Raw genomic sequence first — 18382 nt, forward strand, 5'->3', positions numbered from 1 at the left:
AGTGTATTTTAAAAAGTGGTATTTTTATACAATGGAAAACTTAACAGAATAATTAAGAAAAATCAACAAATCTCAGCTATACACAACACACATGACTCTCACACAGATAACGTGTAATGGAAGCCAGGGACTAAAGAGTACAGGTATGTGATTCCGATACGTGACGATTAAAAACAGGGAAGTGGGCCGGGCGCGGTGGCTCACGCCTGTCATCCCAGCACTTTGGGAGGCCGAGGCAGGCAGATCACCTGAGGTCAGGAGTTCAGGACCAGCCTGGCCAACATGGTGAAACCCCGTCTCTACAAAAATACAAAAAAATTAGCTGGGTGTAGTGACAGGCACCTGAAATCCCAGCTCCTCGGGAGGCTGAGGCAAGAGAATGGCTTGAACCCAGGAGACGGAGGTTGCAGTGAGCTGAGATCGCGCCACTGCACTCCAGCCTGGGTGAGAGAGCGAGACTCCATTTCAAAAAACAACAACGACAAAAAAAAACAACAAAAAAAAAACAGGGAATTGAAGGCCGGACACAGTGGCTCACACCTGTAATCCCAGCACTTTGGGATTGGGAGGCCGAAGTAGGGGGATCACGAGGTCAGGAGTTCGAGACCAACCTGGCCAACATGGTGAAACCCTGTCTTTACTAAAAATACAAAAATTAGCCTGGTGTGGTGACGCACACCTATAATCCCAGCTACTCGAGAGGCTGAGGCAAGAGAATTGCTTGAACCTGGGAGGCGGAGGCTGCAGTGAGCCGAGATCACGCGACTGCACTCCAGCCTGGGCAACAAAGAGAGACTCTGTCTCAAACAAAAAAAAACAGGGAAGTGAAGTCAGGAGGCGCTTGCCCTGGAGCTGAGGGAGCGGCTGGAACCAGGCACGAGGGTCTTGCTGGGGTTGCTAACTACCTGCTCTTCTAGAGTCTGTCCTGGGTCTGTAATTTGTGCACACTGAACTTCAACACGGAGACTACTGAGAACAAGCCTCCCGAGGTGGGGCTGAGCCACACCCACTGTGCAGCACCCACCGCATGAAGGCAAAACTGGAACACCTCACACGTCAGGTCACTAAACCGTGACCCACTCCCTGCACACAGCATCACAACTGCAGCAAAAAGGAACACGCTGCATTCCCAGGGACGAAGGTCAAAAGGATAACGCTAAGATAAAAACAAAGAGAAGCCACAGAAGCGTGGCTCTATGTACAGAAAACATAAAAGTGGGAAAAGCGGAGCAACGTTTAAACATATACACACAATTAAACTAGAAAGAAAAATGAGGGAAGGGACTGCTCTACGTTTAGAGCACGGTTCCGTCTGACAGCGGAGGCTGTTCTGTTTCTTACACTGGGACTGAGACACGGGAACTTGCTGTATTCTTCGAGCTGTATGTATATGTTCTATATGATCTTTGCACACGCAATGTGTTTCACGAGAACAGTGAAAAGAAAGACTGGACGTGGGGTGGGCGGGACCTCACTGCGCCAAAATCTTGCTCTCTGATCCAAGAGTGGGCAGAGTCCTGGGCCCCTGGGAGTCCCTGGCTCCGCGTCCTCACTCCAGGCTGTGCCGGATCCCAGGACTTAAACAGACACCATCAGGGGAGATCAGGGCTTTGACATAAAGGCAAGCCAGCGACTTGAAGTGGCACTCAGCTGGAGGAACAGCGGCCTTGTCTGTGGCTGGGACAGGCATGAGCTACGTTAACCTTGTTGGGGTGGGCTCCAAAGTGGAAGCTGCCCAAGCTGTATGAACACAAAATAAACAACAGCGCTTGCCTCTGCTCCATGTCCCTTCCACCCGCACGTCCTATGGGAGCAAACACATGCATCAGGTGTGTCTCCACCGTGCTATTCCAGGAGAGATGAAAATAACCTGTTCAAAAATAAAAACACTGCAGCAACGTGGGCCCATTTCTAAATCGCTGCGCAGCCCGGGCACGGTGCCAGCGAGGCCCTGCCCTCTTCCCGTGGGCACCACACCCGCCTTTGTCGTGGCCAGGGTGCGGCCGCCAGAACACATTCCTTCACGATCCACGGGCCACTCTGACCCTGAGCACCTGTGGCCTCAGCTCCCTCGGGGCAGCCAGCCTCCCTCGCTCTGCCCTCAGCACACACAATCCTGCAGAGGAGAAGAGACACAGTCAGGAGGAAATGGAGGGGCCTCCTCAAACCCCAGGCCCGGGAGAATCCCAGCGAGGACTGCACTGCCTTCCTAGGATGGACCAGAAGGGGGCCTGGAGCCTCTCCTGTAGCAGGCGGGCTCCGTAGATGACACTGAGCTTCAGCAAGGAACACGCATGTCCTGTTCTGGGCCTGGCCTCGCGGCTGACCCTGCCGAGACACTGAATCCAAGGAGGCTGGGGATGCAGCCCAGCAACCCCCTGGCGAGGGAGCACACAGGAGCCCAGCCTCAGGCAGCCGAGTGAATACACAGGACACGAAGAGCAACATGTCTTCAAGACAATCAACACCAATATCCAGGCGGGCCCTCCACCAGAAAGGGCATGGGAGACTCCAGCACAGCATCCTGGGCACAGAAACGACCCCCAAGAAGAAAGGAGGCCCTGGCAGAGTCAACTGAGAATGCGCAGGGGTCCCTGAGCTAAGCCTGGCTCCCCTGCCCCAGATTCCCTCGGGAAGGCACCACAGCATGGAGAGGGGGCCTCAGGAAGCGGCTCTGGCCCCTGTAAGAGGCTGGGATGGCTCAGGCTCACAAGAGCTGCCTCTGGGCCAGGAACATAGCAGGAAGAGAGCAGCTTCTCCGAAGAGGACAGAGGCTTCTCCCCGGAGGACAGAGGATTCTCCTGGGAGGACAGTGGCTTCTCCCGGGAATGTGGCAGCTTCTTCCAGGAGGACAGAGGCTTCTCCTGGGAGGACAGAGGCTTCTCCTAGGAGGACAGTGGCTTCTCCCAGGAATATGGCAGCTTCTCCCAGGAGGACAGCGGCTTCTCCCAGAGGATGCCAGATTCTCCTGGGAGGATGAGGATGGCAGCTTCTCCTAGGAATATGGCAGCTTCTCCCAGGAGGACAGCGGCTTCTCCCAGAGGATGCCAGACTCTCCTGGGAGGATGAGGATGGCAGCTTCTCCTAGGAATATGGCGGCTTCTCCCAGGACGGAGGCTTCTCCCAGGACAGCAGCTTCTCCTAGGAGGACAGTGGCTTCTCCCAAAGGATGGCGGCTTCTCCAGGGAGGACGGTGGCTGCTCATGGGAGGACAGAGGCTTCTTCCAGGAGGATGGTGGCTTCTTCCAGGAGGACAGTGGCTGATCATAGGAGGACAGCGGCTGCTGATGGGAGAGCAGAGGCTTCTTCCAGGAGGACAGCAGGTTCTCAGGGAGGACAGAGGCTTCTCCCGGGAGGACAGAGGCTTCTTCCAGGAGGACAGCAGGTTCTCAGGGAGGACAGAGGCTTCTTCCAGGAGGATGGTGGCTTCTTCCAGGAGGACAGTGGCTGATCATAGGAGGACAGCGGCTGCTGATGGGAGAGCAGAGGCTTCTTCCAGGAGGACAGCAGGTTCTCAGGGAGGACAGAGGCTTCTCCCGGGAGGATGGCGGCTTCTTCCAGGAGGACAGTGGCTGATCATAGGAGGACAGCGGCTGCTGATGGGAGAGCAGAGGCTTCTTCCAGGAGGACAGCAGGTTCTCAAGGGAGGACAGAGGCTTCTCCCGGGAGGACAGAGGCTTCTTCCAGGAGGACAGCAGGTTCTCAGGGAGGACAGAGGCTTCTCCCGGGAGGATGGCGGCTTCTTCCAGGAGGACAGTGGCTGATCATAGGAGGACAGCGGCTGCTCATGGGAGAGCAGAGGCTTCTTCCAGGAGGACAGCAGGTTCTCAAGGGAGGACAGAGGCTTCTCCCGGGAGGACAGAGGCTTCTTCCAGGAGGACAGTGGCTGATCATAGGAGGACAGCGGCTGCTGATGGGAGAGCAGAGGCTTCTTCCAGGAGGACAGCAGGTTCTCAAGGGAGGACAGAGGCTTCTCCCGGGAGGACAGAGGCTTCTTCCAGGAGGACAGCAGGTTCTCAGGGAGGACAGAGGCTTCTCCCGGGAGGATGGCGGCTTCTTCCAGGAGGACAGTGGCTGATCATAGGAGGACAGCGGCTGCTCATGGGAGAGCAGAGGCTTCTTCCAGGAGGACAGCAGGTTCTCAAGGGAGGACAGAGGCTTCTCCCGGGAGGACAGAGGCTTCTTCCAGGAGGATGGTGGCTTCTTCCAGGAGGACAGTGGCTGATCATGGGAGGACAGCGGCTGCTCATGGGAGAGCAGAGGCTTCTTCCAGGAGGACAGCAGGTTCTCAGGGAGGACAGAGGCTTCTTCCAGGACTCTCTTCTGGATGTGAGGCAGGAAGAACACGGAACTCTTCTGAGGAGTCCCCCCTTGTACTTCCTGCATTCTGCCCCCTATTTAACTGTTTCTTAAACAGCAGCAGCCCCCGCCTTCCTGGGCCCAGTCTCCATCTGCCTTCAGCTGTCTCCTGGATGGATCTGGCCTAAACTGCACCCAGCGAATACAGACACCAGCTCTCCACACTCTCCCATCGCTGAGGGTGGCAGCCGTGTCCAGGGTCCCAGCCCTCCTGTTAAAGCTCATCCGCTCCCAATCCCACAGCAGGCCCAGCCACGTTGGTTTTGAGACCGTGGATCATCAGGAATGTTTGTGGAGGGTTTTTTGATTGACAAAAGGAACTTTATGGGAGTGGGCAGATCTGATGCCCCAGGCAGCGAGAAGGACGTGGGAGAGGGGAATGTGTGTCGTCACCAACCCCAGCTTCGGAGGAGGTGGCCGAGGAACGTGCTCATTGAGCCAGCCCAGACCCAACGCCCCAGCCCAGAGCTCGAAACTCAGACCCTCAACAACTCCAGAAGACACAAATCTGTCTTTCCCAGTGTGCGGGTTCCCAGGGCAGGGTGTCACCATGACAACCACAGTCTGTGCTCAGCAGCCACGACGTGAGTCCGACGCCGCTGGATACCCAGTGTCAACTGTTCCCCCCCAGCCTGGGGCCTCCAGTAACTGATCTGCTGTGAGACAGGGCGGGAGGGTGGAGTGCAGACAACAGGGGGTGGGAAGCGGAGGCTTTTCTGTCATTTGAAAAGTTTCTTGCTAAAAGTAAGCTTGTATCACTGATATTCCAGAAACAAGACTCTGCAGCCATACTGCGGAAGCTTGGGGCACTGGAGAAACGGCTCATTTCAAACAGGAAAATGGTTTGTGTTCACCCAGTTCCAGAAGCCAATTTTCAACTGCTTAAAATAGTCATGATATTTTACCAAGGTAATTATACTCTTAGCTATCAGTAACAATTAAATCCTTAGACTAGAGCCGCTTAATAAAGGTCTCGAAATAAAACCGCACACTCCAAGCACCGTGTACTAAAATGTCAAGCACACAAGGAGAGCCTGCAATGGGACGCAGAGGCCCAGAGCCCCCGCCAGCCGGAGGCTCGCAGCCCTCCCGGATGTGCCTTGAGAGAAGGCGCTCCTCGACCACCCCAGCTGGGCGGGCTGCCATGCAGAGCTGAGGTGGGCACTGGCCGACACCAAGGCACACAGACCCAGAGCAGCAGGCACGCCGCTCCCTCCAGATGGCTGAGTGAACAGCTTCATCACGGCTGGCTGGACGGATCCTGCATCCCTGGCCTGGGGCTACACGGGCGACTGGGATCGATCCTTCATCAGGATAAACAACCAGTCCATGCCCGGCGATCAATACCCACCTTCTTGCTAACACAGAGCAGGCCGCGAGCACAGCAGGGTCGGGGTGAGGCTGGCGCAGGCCAGAAAGTGCCAGAGGCTCTCCACCTGCAAAGCAGAGCAGAGAAGAACAGAAACTTCCTGCCCTGAGCGGGCCGGGGTGGCCATCAAAGAGCAACGGCAGGAAGGAAGCCGGGCACAGACTTCCCAGGAGGCTGCGGGGCTCCACTAGACCATGAGGGAGCCCCACAGGGATGAAAACCACACCAGACATCCAGTGACTGCATGTAACTCCTCATCACGGCCGGGAGCCCTGGCACTAAGAGGGTGTGGGCAGCAGCACCAGTGTCGCGTGGGTCACAGAACGTCAGGCTGCAGGCCAGACCCAGCACACAAGAACACTCAGGCCCACACGTGACCTGTAAAGGGAACTCTTCCCATCAGCTTCCAACCGCTGGCCTCACTTAAGAAACCAGGAGGTTCCCAAGGGATGAGCCTCAGCCGAGGCTGGGCGGGGCTGCCCTCCTGTGGGGGCCACACTTGTAGCCCAGGCCAAGACCCAGGCCACGCACGTAGGACCAACCCAAAGTGCTGCCCGCCTGGCCAGTGTGGGCCGATGTCACTCCCCAGCCCCGACCCAGAATCGGGGACTGGGCCCAACAACAAGGTGCACTCAAGGGGGCGCCACCCGAACACAGCACGTTCGCAGGCACCCGGGGTCATCAGGCCACGTTCGCAGGCACCCGGGGTCATCAGGCCACGTTCGCAGGCACCCGGGGTCATCAGGCCACGTTCGCAGGCACCCGGGGTCATCAGGCCACGTTCGCAGGCACCCAGGGTCATCAGGCCTGAGCCCAAAGTTTAGCAGAAAGGAGAACTGAGACCCAGAGAGAATGAGGGACATCTGAGATCCCAGAGAAAGGCCCAGCTCCCAGCCCAGCCCTCCCACTCTTCCTCCCCCAGGAAGCTCTGAGCTTCCAGCATCACGGGACCACAGCACGTCATCACGCACCCAAAGATCACCGAGCTAAGGTGTCCCGCCACTCTGAAAGAACACAGTCTCGCCCCCTCTGCTTCCCGGGCCTCTCCTCAGCGGCAGGGTCGGGCTGCACTTGCCCGAACCCCTGCAGTGGTCAGCCCGCGTGCTGTGGCCTGTGGGCCCAAGCCGCTGTCTCCTCCTGCTCCAGGCCTCGAGGTGACTGCAGCAGCGCTTTGTGATGAGCTGCCTTCTCTCCCTCCGCCGTGGTTCTCCACACACACTTTCACAAAGGGGAAATTCTTGGGTCCCCACAGGAATGCCACCTCCTGAGAAAAGCCCTTCTGTGGCATCACCACGGCGTCCACCTCTGTTGAGGTGCTGGTCTGGTGCCACTGCCTGGCCCCGCTAGAAGAGCGAATCCTCCAAGGGCTGTGCCCACACATCCACGCCACGTGCACCTCACGCATCTTGCTTAGAAGCTCACACACTAGCAGACACGGTGTGGAAGAGAAGGGAACACGGAGGAAGGTCGAGAGCTTGCTCCACAGAAACGTACCGTGCCTAACCATGCAGCAGGGCTGGGTGTCCCCTCTGCCAGAGGCAGCAGACAGCTCCGGCTGAAAAGCCATGTGAGAACATTTTGGAGTGTCCCCTGTCTGGGGTGCACCTGCAAAGCCAGGGCTTTGGGGTCAGCATCTGAGCTATGCACAGGGGCCAGCTCAGCCTGTGTTCTGGGTGCCCACACAGTCAGTGCCCGAGGGACCTAGGCCCATGTGAACTTTTCCTTTAGGAGACAGCATGGAGCCGCCCAGGAGCGAGCTGGAGAAGCTGTAAAACAGCATCTTTGGAACGGAAATGTTACTCATTTTCTAAAAGCTCCACAACCAAGAGGTCGCAGCAGCAAAGAGCCTTGGTTTTCATCAAAAACGATCAAGAACAGGTAAACATCCATGAGGCACAACTCCCAGTACTTGACAGGTGCAGCATGCATCCTGGGCCAGGGTGGCACAGCCCTCCGCCCACTCAGCACTAGCTGGAGGCAGGCAGGGGGAGTCTCCGCCCAGCAAACTGGACACCCGCCCTGGCCCAGAGAGCATCTGGGGACAGACTGACTTCTTTCCCGCCTTGTCTTCTGAAATTTCAGTGCCCAAGGAACATTTTAAACAGAACTCACAAAAACCGTCTTTCACGCTCCAGCGACCTCTGCTCACGGTGCCAGACATCAGAACCCCCGCAGGCACTGAGGCTTAGAGTCGGGCCATGGAGCCACCCACAGGTGCGGCTGGGGCACACCTGGAAGCAGGTGACAGCCTTCATCCTAAGCCCAGGCCAAGACCCACACAGTGTAAATGGCATCACTGGATGGCAAAGCATGAGGGTGCTGACTGCAAGGCACGTGGGAGCCTGCAGGGGGTCCGCAGTGACAGGGAACCCTCTCCAGAGCTCAGCACCAGGCCAGGGGTGGACACTGAGATGCTAGAGGAACCGAAAAGGGTGGGGCGCGCAGCAGGCCCAGAGAGTCCCACAGGGAGCACCGGGGCTGAGCACTCTCTGGCATTCCCAGAACCCTCCTGGCAACCCAGGGCCAAAGTGCCAACCCTGACCCGGCTGCAGCACTCCTGCCTCCACAGTGAGATCCGCCTGACCAGGTGTGCACTGACCCGCAGCTCCCTGCGACTCTGATCAAGATGTAAGAGCATACATCACCTTGGTGAGCAGCAGGACCCGTTTCTGGAGCCTCCGGGCCAGCGCCTCGTGGGTCTCGCGCTTCTTCCTCTCCTCCAACAGCTGGCCGCTGACCTGCCGGAGCTCCTCCTGCAGCTGCTGCCTGGCCTTCTCCAGCCCCCGGGCGCTGCACGGGAGAGACAAGAGGGCAAAGCAATGAAGCCTGGGGTGACCACCCCACCACGCCCCGCCCCACCCCAGGAACGAGCCCACCAGGACATCCTAAAATAGAGCTGCACGTGCAACCCCCTCACTGCCATTTCCGCACTGCTGAATAGCTACTTAAGGCCTTTCAGGAGTTTCTGGATTTCAAATAGACTTCCAGGGTGATCCCAGAACACGGCAGGGAGGGGGAAGGGAGCTCAACTCCACACACAATGGGAAAAATTGTCGGCGACGCAGCCCTTCAGGAGACGGGACTTCTGAATGAGCAAGATTGCAGAGCCAGCGCTTCCCCTCTGAATCACCGCAGATGTGCAGCGTGGTGCGGGGAAGCAAGCGCCGGGCGCCTGGTGGGGGGGGCCTGTTCTAAAAACATTCTGCGAGGTTGAAAGCCCAGCCTGGCGCTAAGCACTGGGAACCCGAGAGGCCTCCTGTGGGCCGACGCCAGAGGCAGGGCCAACTCCAGGCTGCCCAAGAGGCCTCTCCCTGTCCGCCCCTTCGGGTGGCTGATGGTTCCTTTCAATTCCGCTTTTGAAACCTCCCTTTTCCCTGCGTGGTCCCCACAGCCACTGCCTCAGTCCCTGTGCTCGTTGCCTGTCACCTACGTTACCACAATAGCCTCCCAATGGCTCTCACTAGACCCCTCTGCCACTGGGCACCAAGCTGTCTCCTCAGACAGCAGAGAGGGGCTGGGTCATGCGATTTTTAAGCCTTTGGTGGCTCCCAACCACTCTTGGTGAGCTTCCGAGTTCGTGGCCTGGCAGTAACAGGCCTCAGGGGTTTGGATCTTGCCCCTCTCTCTCTGTCCTTCAGGAGCTGACTTGGGACCGGACAAATGACAGCGTCCACTGACCCTGACTGCAGAACCCACCCATGATGCAACGGCATTCTGTGATTCCGGGAACCCCAGGACTCCACCTCCTCACGGGAGGGGCTCCCAGGAAGGGCACAGTGAGGCGCAGAGAGGAGAGGCTGTCCCAGGGAGAGGGTGAGTCAGGACTCCACCTCCCACATGGGACAGCCGGGCACACAGGTGCTCCCAGGAAGGGACACAGCCAGGAGAGATGAGAGGCCGCCCGACAGGAGGAGAGTCAGGACTCCACAGTGAGGTACGAGAGCTCTCCCAGGAAAGGACACAGCCAGGAAAGAAGAGAGGCCACCCCGGGGTGGGTGCGAGTCCGCGGAGGGAGGGCCCATCCCCACTCAGACAGCCCAGGGCAGGCGCAGAGTGGAACGGCGCTGGAACACGGGAGCTGCACACGACTGTATTGAGTACCACAAACTTCTTTCCAAAGGAAATCTTAACTAAATCTCAAGGAAATAAAACACAGCACTGGGATAGAGAAAAGCTAACAGGGACCACAGTCCTGTGAGGCGACCATCAGGGAGAGCCAGGAGGCTGTTTGGAAACAGGAATGTGGGATGGGGCCATGACCTCCACCCTCACGTTCACACCTTCCCAGCCATTGATTGCTTCTGCTCGGCCTTAGTTGCATGACTTGAGGAAAAGCTTCATCCCTGGACTGACAGATGGCACTTTCTTGGGCAGTGGTTTGGGGAAGGGAAAGCTTCATCCCGGGGCTGGTGAATGGTGCTTTCTTCGGCGGTGGTTTGGGGAAGGGAAAGCTTCATCCCAGGGCTGGTGGATGGCGCTTTCTTGGGAGGTAGTTTGGGGAAGGGAAAGCTTCATCCCAGGGCTGGTGGATGGTGCTTTCTTGAGCGGTGGTTTGGGGAAGGGAAAGCTTCATCCCGGGGCTGGGGGGATGGCACTTTCTTGGGCGGTGGTCTCCACTGGACTCATGTTTGAGTGAAGTGAATACGGGGTTTTTAACTGTAACTTAGTAGAAGTCTTGAAATAAAGGATAAGTTGAAAGTGAATGTGAATCCAACACTCACAGAACGTCAGAAGGGACTTGGTGGCGGTCCTGACCCAGCCAAGCACGGCGGGAACCCCAACCTGGCCACCCTCAGCTGGCCCCAGCAGAAGCTGCACAAGCCCACAGACTGGGGCCAATGTACTGGCATCCAGGACGCGGGCGTCTCATTTCAGCCGCGTGTGATCTTGTGAAATATGTATCTGATCGTCAACCCATCTACCAGAACACAGCTCCTAAAACCCTCGGGCTTTCCCGACTGAGGCCTTCCATGTGCCAATGACTGACGGTGGCTGCAGCCCCTGGGCAGCTGCAGGATGGGGCGGGACACCAGGAAGATCGAGGCCGGACTAGAGGCTCGGGACTTCAGCCCCACCCCTAAGCTGGGGAAGGAGAGGGGCTGAAGGCTGAGTGGTTCACCAATGAGCAGGGGCGGAGTCAATGATGTCCGCCTGACCAGGCCTCCATCAAAACCCAAAGGTTTCTCACCGGAGCAGGGAGCACTTTCACTGTTCCTGGAGGGTGGTGGCCTCCATCAAAACCCAAAGGCTTCTCACGGGAACTGGGAGAGCTTCCACTGTTCCTGGAGGGTGGGGAGGGCATGGAAGCTCTGCACCCTTCCCCCACATCTCACCCTGCGCATCCATTCATCTGCATCCTTCGCAGTAAGCTTTATAATAAACTGGTAAACATACGTTTCCTTGAGTTCTGTGAGACACTCCAGCAAATTAATCAAACCCAAGGGGAATCCCAACTGGGTGGTAGGAACCCCAATTTACAGCTGGCCGGTCAGAAGCACACCTGCGGCTCGCGACCAGCACCAGAAGGTGGGGACTGAGCCCTCACCCAGGGTCTGACAGCACCTCCAGGTAGACAGTGTCAGAACAGAACTGAGTGAGACTGAGCTGAACGGCTGGTGTCCCAGGCAGAACCAACTGCTTGCTTGGTGGGTGGGGAAACACCCCACATCTGGTCAGAGTCTTCTGTGTCGACTGCTGCGACGTGAGAGCAGAGGAAACCGTTCTGAGTCTTTCCTATCCCATCAGCCGCCTGGGAAAGCCCTATGCTGACACTGGCCCCAGGTGCAGCACTGGCCAGTGGCCCCCCTGCCCCCTCCAGGCGCTCCATAACCAAAAACGCAAGACAAAATAAAAAGCAGGCACAAAGCTCATGGGAAACACATATTATGAGGCTACTTTGGGATCCAGTTCAATTTTAAACTACTCATGGGCCAATTTCATAGTCAAGGGCTGTAAAATCTACTCTTGAATCACTGAATTCAGGTGGAAAAGTTCACAAGTGCTTTAAATCGCGGCTCCGTGTGGTCATTTAACTAGAAGAACACCACCATTCCCTGTACTCTGCTTCAAAGCCAGAATGTGCAAAGGCAAGAATGTGACAGGTGCTGTCTTTCAGGTGACAGGCACAGCACAGGCATCTGGCCAGAGAGAAGGGTGAGGGGCTGCGCTGGGAAGCACCGTCAGCTCAGCACAGGATGGCTGGGCAGCCTTGAAGGGGGCCCAGCAAACCCACACCCTGCATCCTGAGTGAGGGTGCGCTCACATCTATGAGGGGGCACATGTGGGGCTGGAGTCCCCCCGCCACGCAGAGCAGATGTGAGTAACGCACACCCACAGGACAGTGGCTGTCTTGCTTCAGAGCCCAGGCTCCCGGCACTTGAGGACCAGGGCTCAGTGTAATAGAGCCAGGGGCCAAGACTGGGTCCCAGGAACTGGATGTGGCCTGAGCTGCTTCCCTCAGGCCCACATCCCACTCTCTGCAGCCTAGGCCGCCTCAGTGAGGCAGGACGGCAGGCACCGAGGCGCCCCAAGCCCGGCCCTCGGCCTGTAACAGTGGCTCAGCAGAACTAGCATATCCCTCCGCCACTGCTTAAAGGGTCTTTACGTACTCCTAGCTTTTAGAGTACTGAGATAATAATGCAAAAATAGCAAAGAGTAATAATGCAAAAACTCACTCTGGGATCAAAGGGGAAGTGTGGAAACAGCTAACTAGGCTTTGTTAAAGATCTGCAGGAGTGCTGTGGCCTGGCCAAGGACAGAGCAGTTCCCGACCCCTTGGACCCTTGCTGGCACCCAGATCTCTACGATCGTCAGTCACCTCTTGGACCCAACCCCCTCCTCTTGCCCCTACCCTTAGCATAACTAGAGCCCGGGATCTGTACTGACTTCAGATGGTCTTTGTGACTGTAGGTCACCATCTCCCCGATCCGCTGGCTCCCCGAATACGCCTGCTCTTCCTCCGCCACTCTCGCCTCTCATGTCTGGCTGTCAAGCATCGAGCAGCTGAACCTGGGCTTCCTTACAGACCCGGTCTGAGGAAATGCAGTGGCTGCAGGATGTAGCGTGAAGCGTGTGTTCCACAGCACCCCAGAGGGTAGACAGAGGCATAGGGGCGTGGGGCTGAGCCCAGGCTGGAAAAGCTCATCCGCCAGGTTGTGAAGCAAACCTCTCCTTCCTGGCAGTGAAATCCACATCATGAACGGAGACGGGAGAAGTGAACCAGAGCAACAAACATTCCCGGCTGAGGGACGGCATGGGCAGCAGAGAGACACCCACTCCAGGACCGTCCAGGTGCAGGCACTCGGGCCTGCGTCATCAGGGCCACATCCCCAAGGCCTGATGGCTGACACTGAAATCTTCTGAACAACAGAACTAGACTGTAAAAATCCAACACCAAGACGTGACAAGGAGACGACACTGTGGAATGCTCGCCAAGAACCATGTCCGGGATGTTTGCCACTCACACCTGACTGGCAGGCGAGTCTACCCAGTCCGTTCAGCACACGGGATGTGGGTGAGGACGGCCACATGCCGTTCCAGGCAGCAGAGATGGCAGCACGGAACACCGCAGCCAGCCTGGGCTCGCTGGGCCTCCATTCTACTGGGGTGGGAATCTCAGGCAAAGAAGCCACGCGTGCGGCATGAGCAGAGAATCTCACGGTGGGTGCAGGTACTGAGGTCACCGAGAGCAGGAGGAAGACCCTCAGGCGCCAAGGACGCAGTGACTTCAGGAAGCAGCTCCCAGCCCTTGGGCTGTGGGAACACGGGGCAGAGGCTGACATCATTAAAATGTAGACACTCAGAGATGGGCCCCATGGAACAGGAACTGAGGCTGCTGAGGGAGGCTGTGCTGGTGTCTGCATGGGGACCCTGGAGGGCCTGGACCCAGGCCTCTGAGAACAGGGCAGCAGCCCATGGAGCTGGCACCTCTAGGCGCTACGGAATCTGCAGGCTGGCAGGCTGCTGGGAGGGGGCAAGGCCAGCGGCTAAAAAGCTGCCCCACTTGCCTGCAGGCTGGCCCCGGGCCCTCTCCAGCGCCCCCAGGACAGGCACTCCCTGGCGAAGCGCAGGTGTGGGCTGCAGCCCTGGCACCGCAAAGTAGGGCTCAGAGAAGGGAGTGTGGAGCTGCGAGGCAACAACTCAGTAACCACGATGGGCAGAAGACAGGCCATCAGCAAACCAGCAAGCAGGTGCCTCCTGACACTGGAGGGGAAACCGGAGGCTGGGGGGGCCCTCGGGGAGGGGTGGCGGGACAGCCTGTGGTGTCAGAGACAGGCGGTGTCAGAGCCAGGGACGCTTCCGATGGGCAGCTGGCGTGCTCATTCGTGGTCAGCCCAGTGGGCCCGAGGTTGGGCCAACCGGCAGCAATGGGCAAGGTCAGAAGAGGACGAGCAAACCAGGAACGGCCTCTGCACGGGACTTGGAGAGCGGGTTGAGCCAGAGGGGCAGGAGGGCAAGGAGCGGGCTGGCGTGTGTCCATGAGGTGCCGGCGTCTCGAGAGGAGGGGAAGGTCCAGCAGAGGCAGCCCTGTCCTGAGGACCCGAGGAAGTGGCAATTAGGAGCCAAGCCCTGGAGGTGCAGGAAGGGCCGGCACAAAGTGGACGGCCCCAGAGTGCAGCCTAAAGGCCCCCCATCTAGCGTTTCAGACACCGCCAACAAGTGGTGCTGCCCACCCCAGCGTGCAGGTAGAGGCGCTCCGGCAAGATGGCCTCTGCCTCCCACCCCTCAGGCCCTGCAGGGCACCGGGACCCCAGCAAGCTGAGCCACAGCGGCACCAGCGTCGGCGGGCTCTCCCCTGTTGGGGATGTTCTCTCTGTTCAATCCCGGCCTTTCTTCTGAGGTACAGAAGAGAAAACTCATAAAAAATTAAGCCTCTAGTTCCATGCTTGGGCTGAACTCTGAGGTCACTGGCATTTCCGTGAGTCTCTGGGAGTTCAGAATGAAGTTCTTAGTTCCTCAAGGAGAAGCCGGGCATGTTTATCAATCAATGGCTCTCTGAGCCAGCCTCTACTCAAAGAACAAGCTCTGAGCTTTTGAGCATCCATCTGCGCTGTGACCAGCCACTGCCGGCCACTTTAATGTGATCTTCATCAGAAACTCCCGGCCTAAGAATACCGACTTTCAAGGAACAATGAAAGGACACAATGTATCCCAAAGCGGCAGGAGACATTTTAACGACCTTCCTCAAGACACTGCTGAGCCAGCTCTTCCACGCACGACCCATTCCTCCCACACACTCTTTGTCTACCTTCTCCCAAGTCCCAGCCCACTGTGAGCACCCGCCAAGGCAAGGGCAGGCATCGCACAAACAGGCATCACTGGACTCTCCCCAGAAACCATGGGGCTCTGGAGCACAGGAGCCCACGGCGTGGCCACCGCGGGAGACAGGCTCTGAGAGAGGCCAGGACAGGTGGTGCTGGGGTCCAAGGCGAAGCAGTCGTGTGCTCCCGGGACCTGATCCGACCCTTGGGATGGTAGGAGGTCGCTGTTCCTGCCTCAGTCACAAGGCTGAGTGGTGCCCGGCGTGTGGATCCACAGGGTATGAAGACGCCTCCACAGCCACGCCCGGGCCCAGGGCAAAACCAGCACGTTTTGGGCAGTGCACAGAATGCCTGTGTCGTCCCAAGTTCACCTGTGAAAACCCAGATCCCCAATGTGATGGTGACCAAACGGGGGCCCCTGAGAGGGCATTTGGTCCTGAGGGCGGAGTGCTCCCGATGGGATGCGCAAGTTGTAAGCAGCACAAAGCTCGAGTCCTCTCCCTCTGCCCTGTGAGGACAGGGGCTGGTCATCTGCAAACCAGGAAGAGAGCCCTCCTCAGACCCGGCACTGCCATCCTGCACTCCTCAGCTCCACAGCTGTGAGAAACGGACATCTGTTCAGATCCCCGACTATGGTACTTTGTTAAGTGAGCCCGAACACAGACGGTCTCCTAACCCATAACGCCCAGACACACTGTTCACACATGGGCATGGAGTCACACCGAGGCTTCCGGGCTGATGACTGCCCCGACACGGTTATGACACAGTGAGCCCACAGCACAGTTAGCCTGCAGCACAGTGAGCCCGAGATACAGGTATGACACAGCAAGCACATGGCACGGTGACCCTGAGACAGGGTTACGACTCGGTGAGCCCGCAACACGGTGAGCCCAAGACGGTTACGACATGGTGAGCTCACGGCACAGTGAGCCTGAGATGGTTACGACACGATGAGCCCGCAGCACGGTCAGCCTGAGACGGTTACAACATGGTGAGCCCGTGGCACGGTGAGCCCAAGACAGGGTTACGACATAGTGAGCCCACAGCATGGTCAGCCCGAGACAGTTATGGCACAGTGAGCCCGCGGCACGGTGAGCCTGCAGCATGGTGAGCCCGAGACGGTTATGACACAGTGAGCTCACGGCACGGTGAGCCCGAGACAGAGTTACGACTTGGTGAGCCCGCGGCATGGTGAGCCCGAGACAGAGTTACGACTTGGTGAGCCCGCGGCATGGTGAGCCCGAGACAGAGTTACGACTTGGTGAGCCCGCGGCACGGTGAGCCCGAGATGGTTACGACATGGTGAGCTCGCAGCACAGTGAGCCTGCCAGTGGCCTCAAGGGTTAAGATGTAAACACAGCCGCATGCACGGTGATCTTCAGTGATGACGTCTGGCATGAAACTAGGAAAATATTAATAAAATTGTATTCGAACCTTGGCAAAATCTCTAAAAGCACCTTTATTCTTAGCTATCTGAGGAACATAGATCAAGACCCACCCACAAGTATGATTTTTAATCATCTCGATTTTACAGATGAGTAAATTCAAGCCTTGAGCGACTGAGTCATGAGCATGAAGCCACCGTGTTCCCCAGGACACCACTGTACTGACCTCCAGGGTCTCCAGGGCCATGCCTTGAGCACCCCCATAGGGCTGGGGGGAGACGCCCCAGTTGGGCCAAGCAACGGCACTGCCACACAGGTGACACGTTCCATGTGTCTCTCAGGAAGAGAGCAAGTGCAGGGGCTTGGCTGAGCCAGGGGTTGGGAGGGCTGCGACCCAGCGGGGAGCAGCGAACTCTAACTGGTGGCCTGGAGCAGGTACACGAGACAAAAAGCAGTGCCGTTCTGCAGGAGGCGCTCGGGAGCAGGAGACAAGGATCCAGGAGGCTAGCAGGGAGCAGAGGACAGGCTCCAGCCCCAGTGGACAGCCTGCCCTGCTCTGCTCCGGAAGCACCCACAGGTTCTGAAAGAGGATATCACTGGACAGAACAACCTCCCAAACCACACGTGCTCGTCCTCCAGTCACAAGAACTGTACACAGAGCTGTGTTCACAGGCGCCCGTCGGGGAGCCTCGCAGCAGCCTGGATCTAGAGGCAAAATTTTAAATGGAGCACGAACTGGTTTCAGAAATACTCTCCTGGAAGGCCAGGGTTCCCAGACAGGGCAGAAGCAACACTGCGCATGTTCAGGCATCCACATTTGCTCCTTGCTAAGAGGGAACACCGGGGAAGGGCCCCCACTCACCACAGAGAGGAGCCGTCTCTGCCATCGAAGCCCCCAGCTCCGGCCTGGAGACCGGCACGACAGACGCAGGCTCCCTGTGTATCTGAGGAGCCACCTGAGAATGGGAATCAATAGCTGCCTCTGCAGAGAGGCAGGGAAACAACTGCCCTGGGACCTACAGGGTTGAGAGGGTCCCGCCTACCCGCAGGATCCCCCACGTCACCCCACTATCCGGAGGCTCTGAGCGCTCCATCCACCTCTGGCCTTCTCCTTCCTCTTGGATGGAACTGAGGCCACCAGGCCCCTCGCTGCGAATGGGCAGGGGAGGACTGGATCAGACGCGTGCGTCCGTCGTGAAGCACGAGAGCATCAAGAGGTCCCAGTTCCTCCCCTGCCCCATGCTCACGGGGCCTCCGCGGCTGAGCCAGGAGATGCTCCATGATCAGGAGCTGCTGGAGATTCAGATCAGAGTTTATGCTTCTCATCTACCCAGGACTGAAGAAGAAAGCAGAGGAGGCTGGCGGCCAGGGCCCCTCCATGTCTGAACTCGGAGGCCGAGACTCCTGAGCAGTTTCCCGCTCTCGCCCGAGCAGCTTTCGGCTGCAGGGGGTGCTCCTGGGTACATGACCTCGTTTAGTCTGCACCAGAATCTGGGAGGAAAGCAGCAGCGCCGCCCCCACCCCACATCCCTGAGGAGGAAGGGGCTCAGAGGTGGCATGCCTCCCTGAGGACTTGGGTTCAAATCTCCACCAGAATCTGGGAGGACAGCAGCAGCACCGGCCCCAGTCCCCACATCCCTGAGGACAAAGGGGCTCAGAAGCCACCGTGTCCCCCAGGACACCACTGTACTGACCTCTAGGGTCTCCAGGGCCGTGCCTTGAGCACCCCCATAGGGCTGGGGGGAGATGCCCCAGTCGGGCCAAGCAACAGCACTGCCACACAGGTGACACGTTCCATGTGTCTCTCAGGAAGAGGGCAAGTGCAGGGGCTTGGCCGAGCCAGCGGTTGGGAGGGCGTGAATGCCTCGCTGAAGACTCGGGTTCAAGTCCACGTGGCCAGCTCAGCCCCCACACCGTCATGAGGTTGGGGCCGGGCAGCCGCACTCAGTGGCACAGGTGGGCACTTGCAGGTGAAAGAGAGGGGCAGGCCCTCCTCCCTGGGGGGCAGG

At 58.2% G+C, this 18382-nt stretch overlaps 1 protein-coding gene across 9 annotated transcripts in view; it reads right to left on the reverse strand.

Moving 5' to 3' along the window:
• MAD1L1 (mitotic arrest deficient 1 like 1) overlaps positions 1–18382 on the reverse strand; it is a 432704-nt gene that overhangs the window by 255396 nt on the left and 158926 nt on the right. For 8 of the 9 annotated variants that reach the window (XM_518933.9, XM_003318210.6, XM_054687323.2 and 5 more), the window contains one exon: positions 8374–8518. In XM_518933.9, coding sequence (XP_518933.3) covers positions 8374–8518 — 145 coding nt within the window. Of the gene's footprint in view, positions 1–5710; positions 6565–8373; positions 8519–18382 lie in introns of those variants that run through there. The other variant, XM_054687326.2, reaches the window with a different exon arrangement.

The sequence above is a fragment of the Pan troglodytes genome, chromosome 6, assembly GCF_028858775.2.
Source record: "Pan troglodytes isolate AG18354 chromosome 6, NHGRI_mPanTro3-v2.0_pri, whole genome shotgun sequence".
Lineage (NCBI taxonomy): Eukaryota > Metazoa > Chordata > Mammalia > Primates > Hominidae > Pan > Pan troglodytes.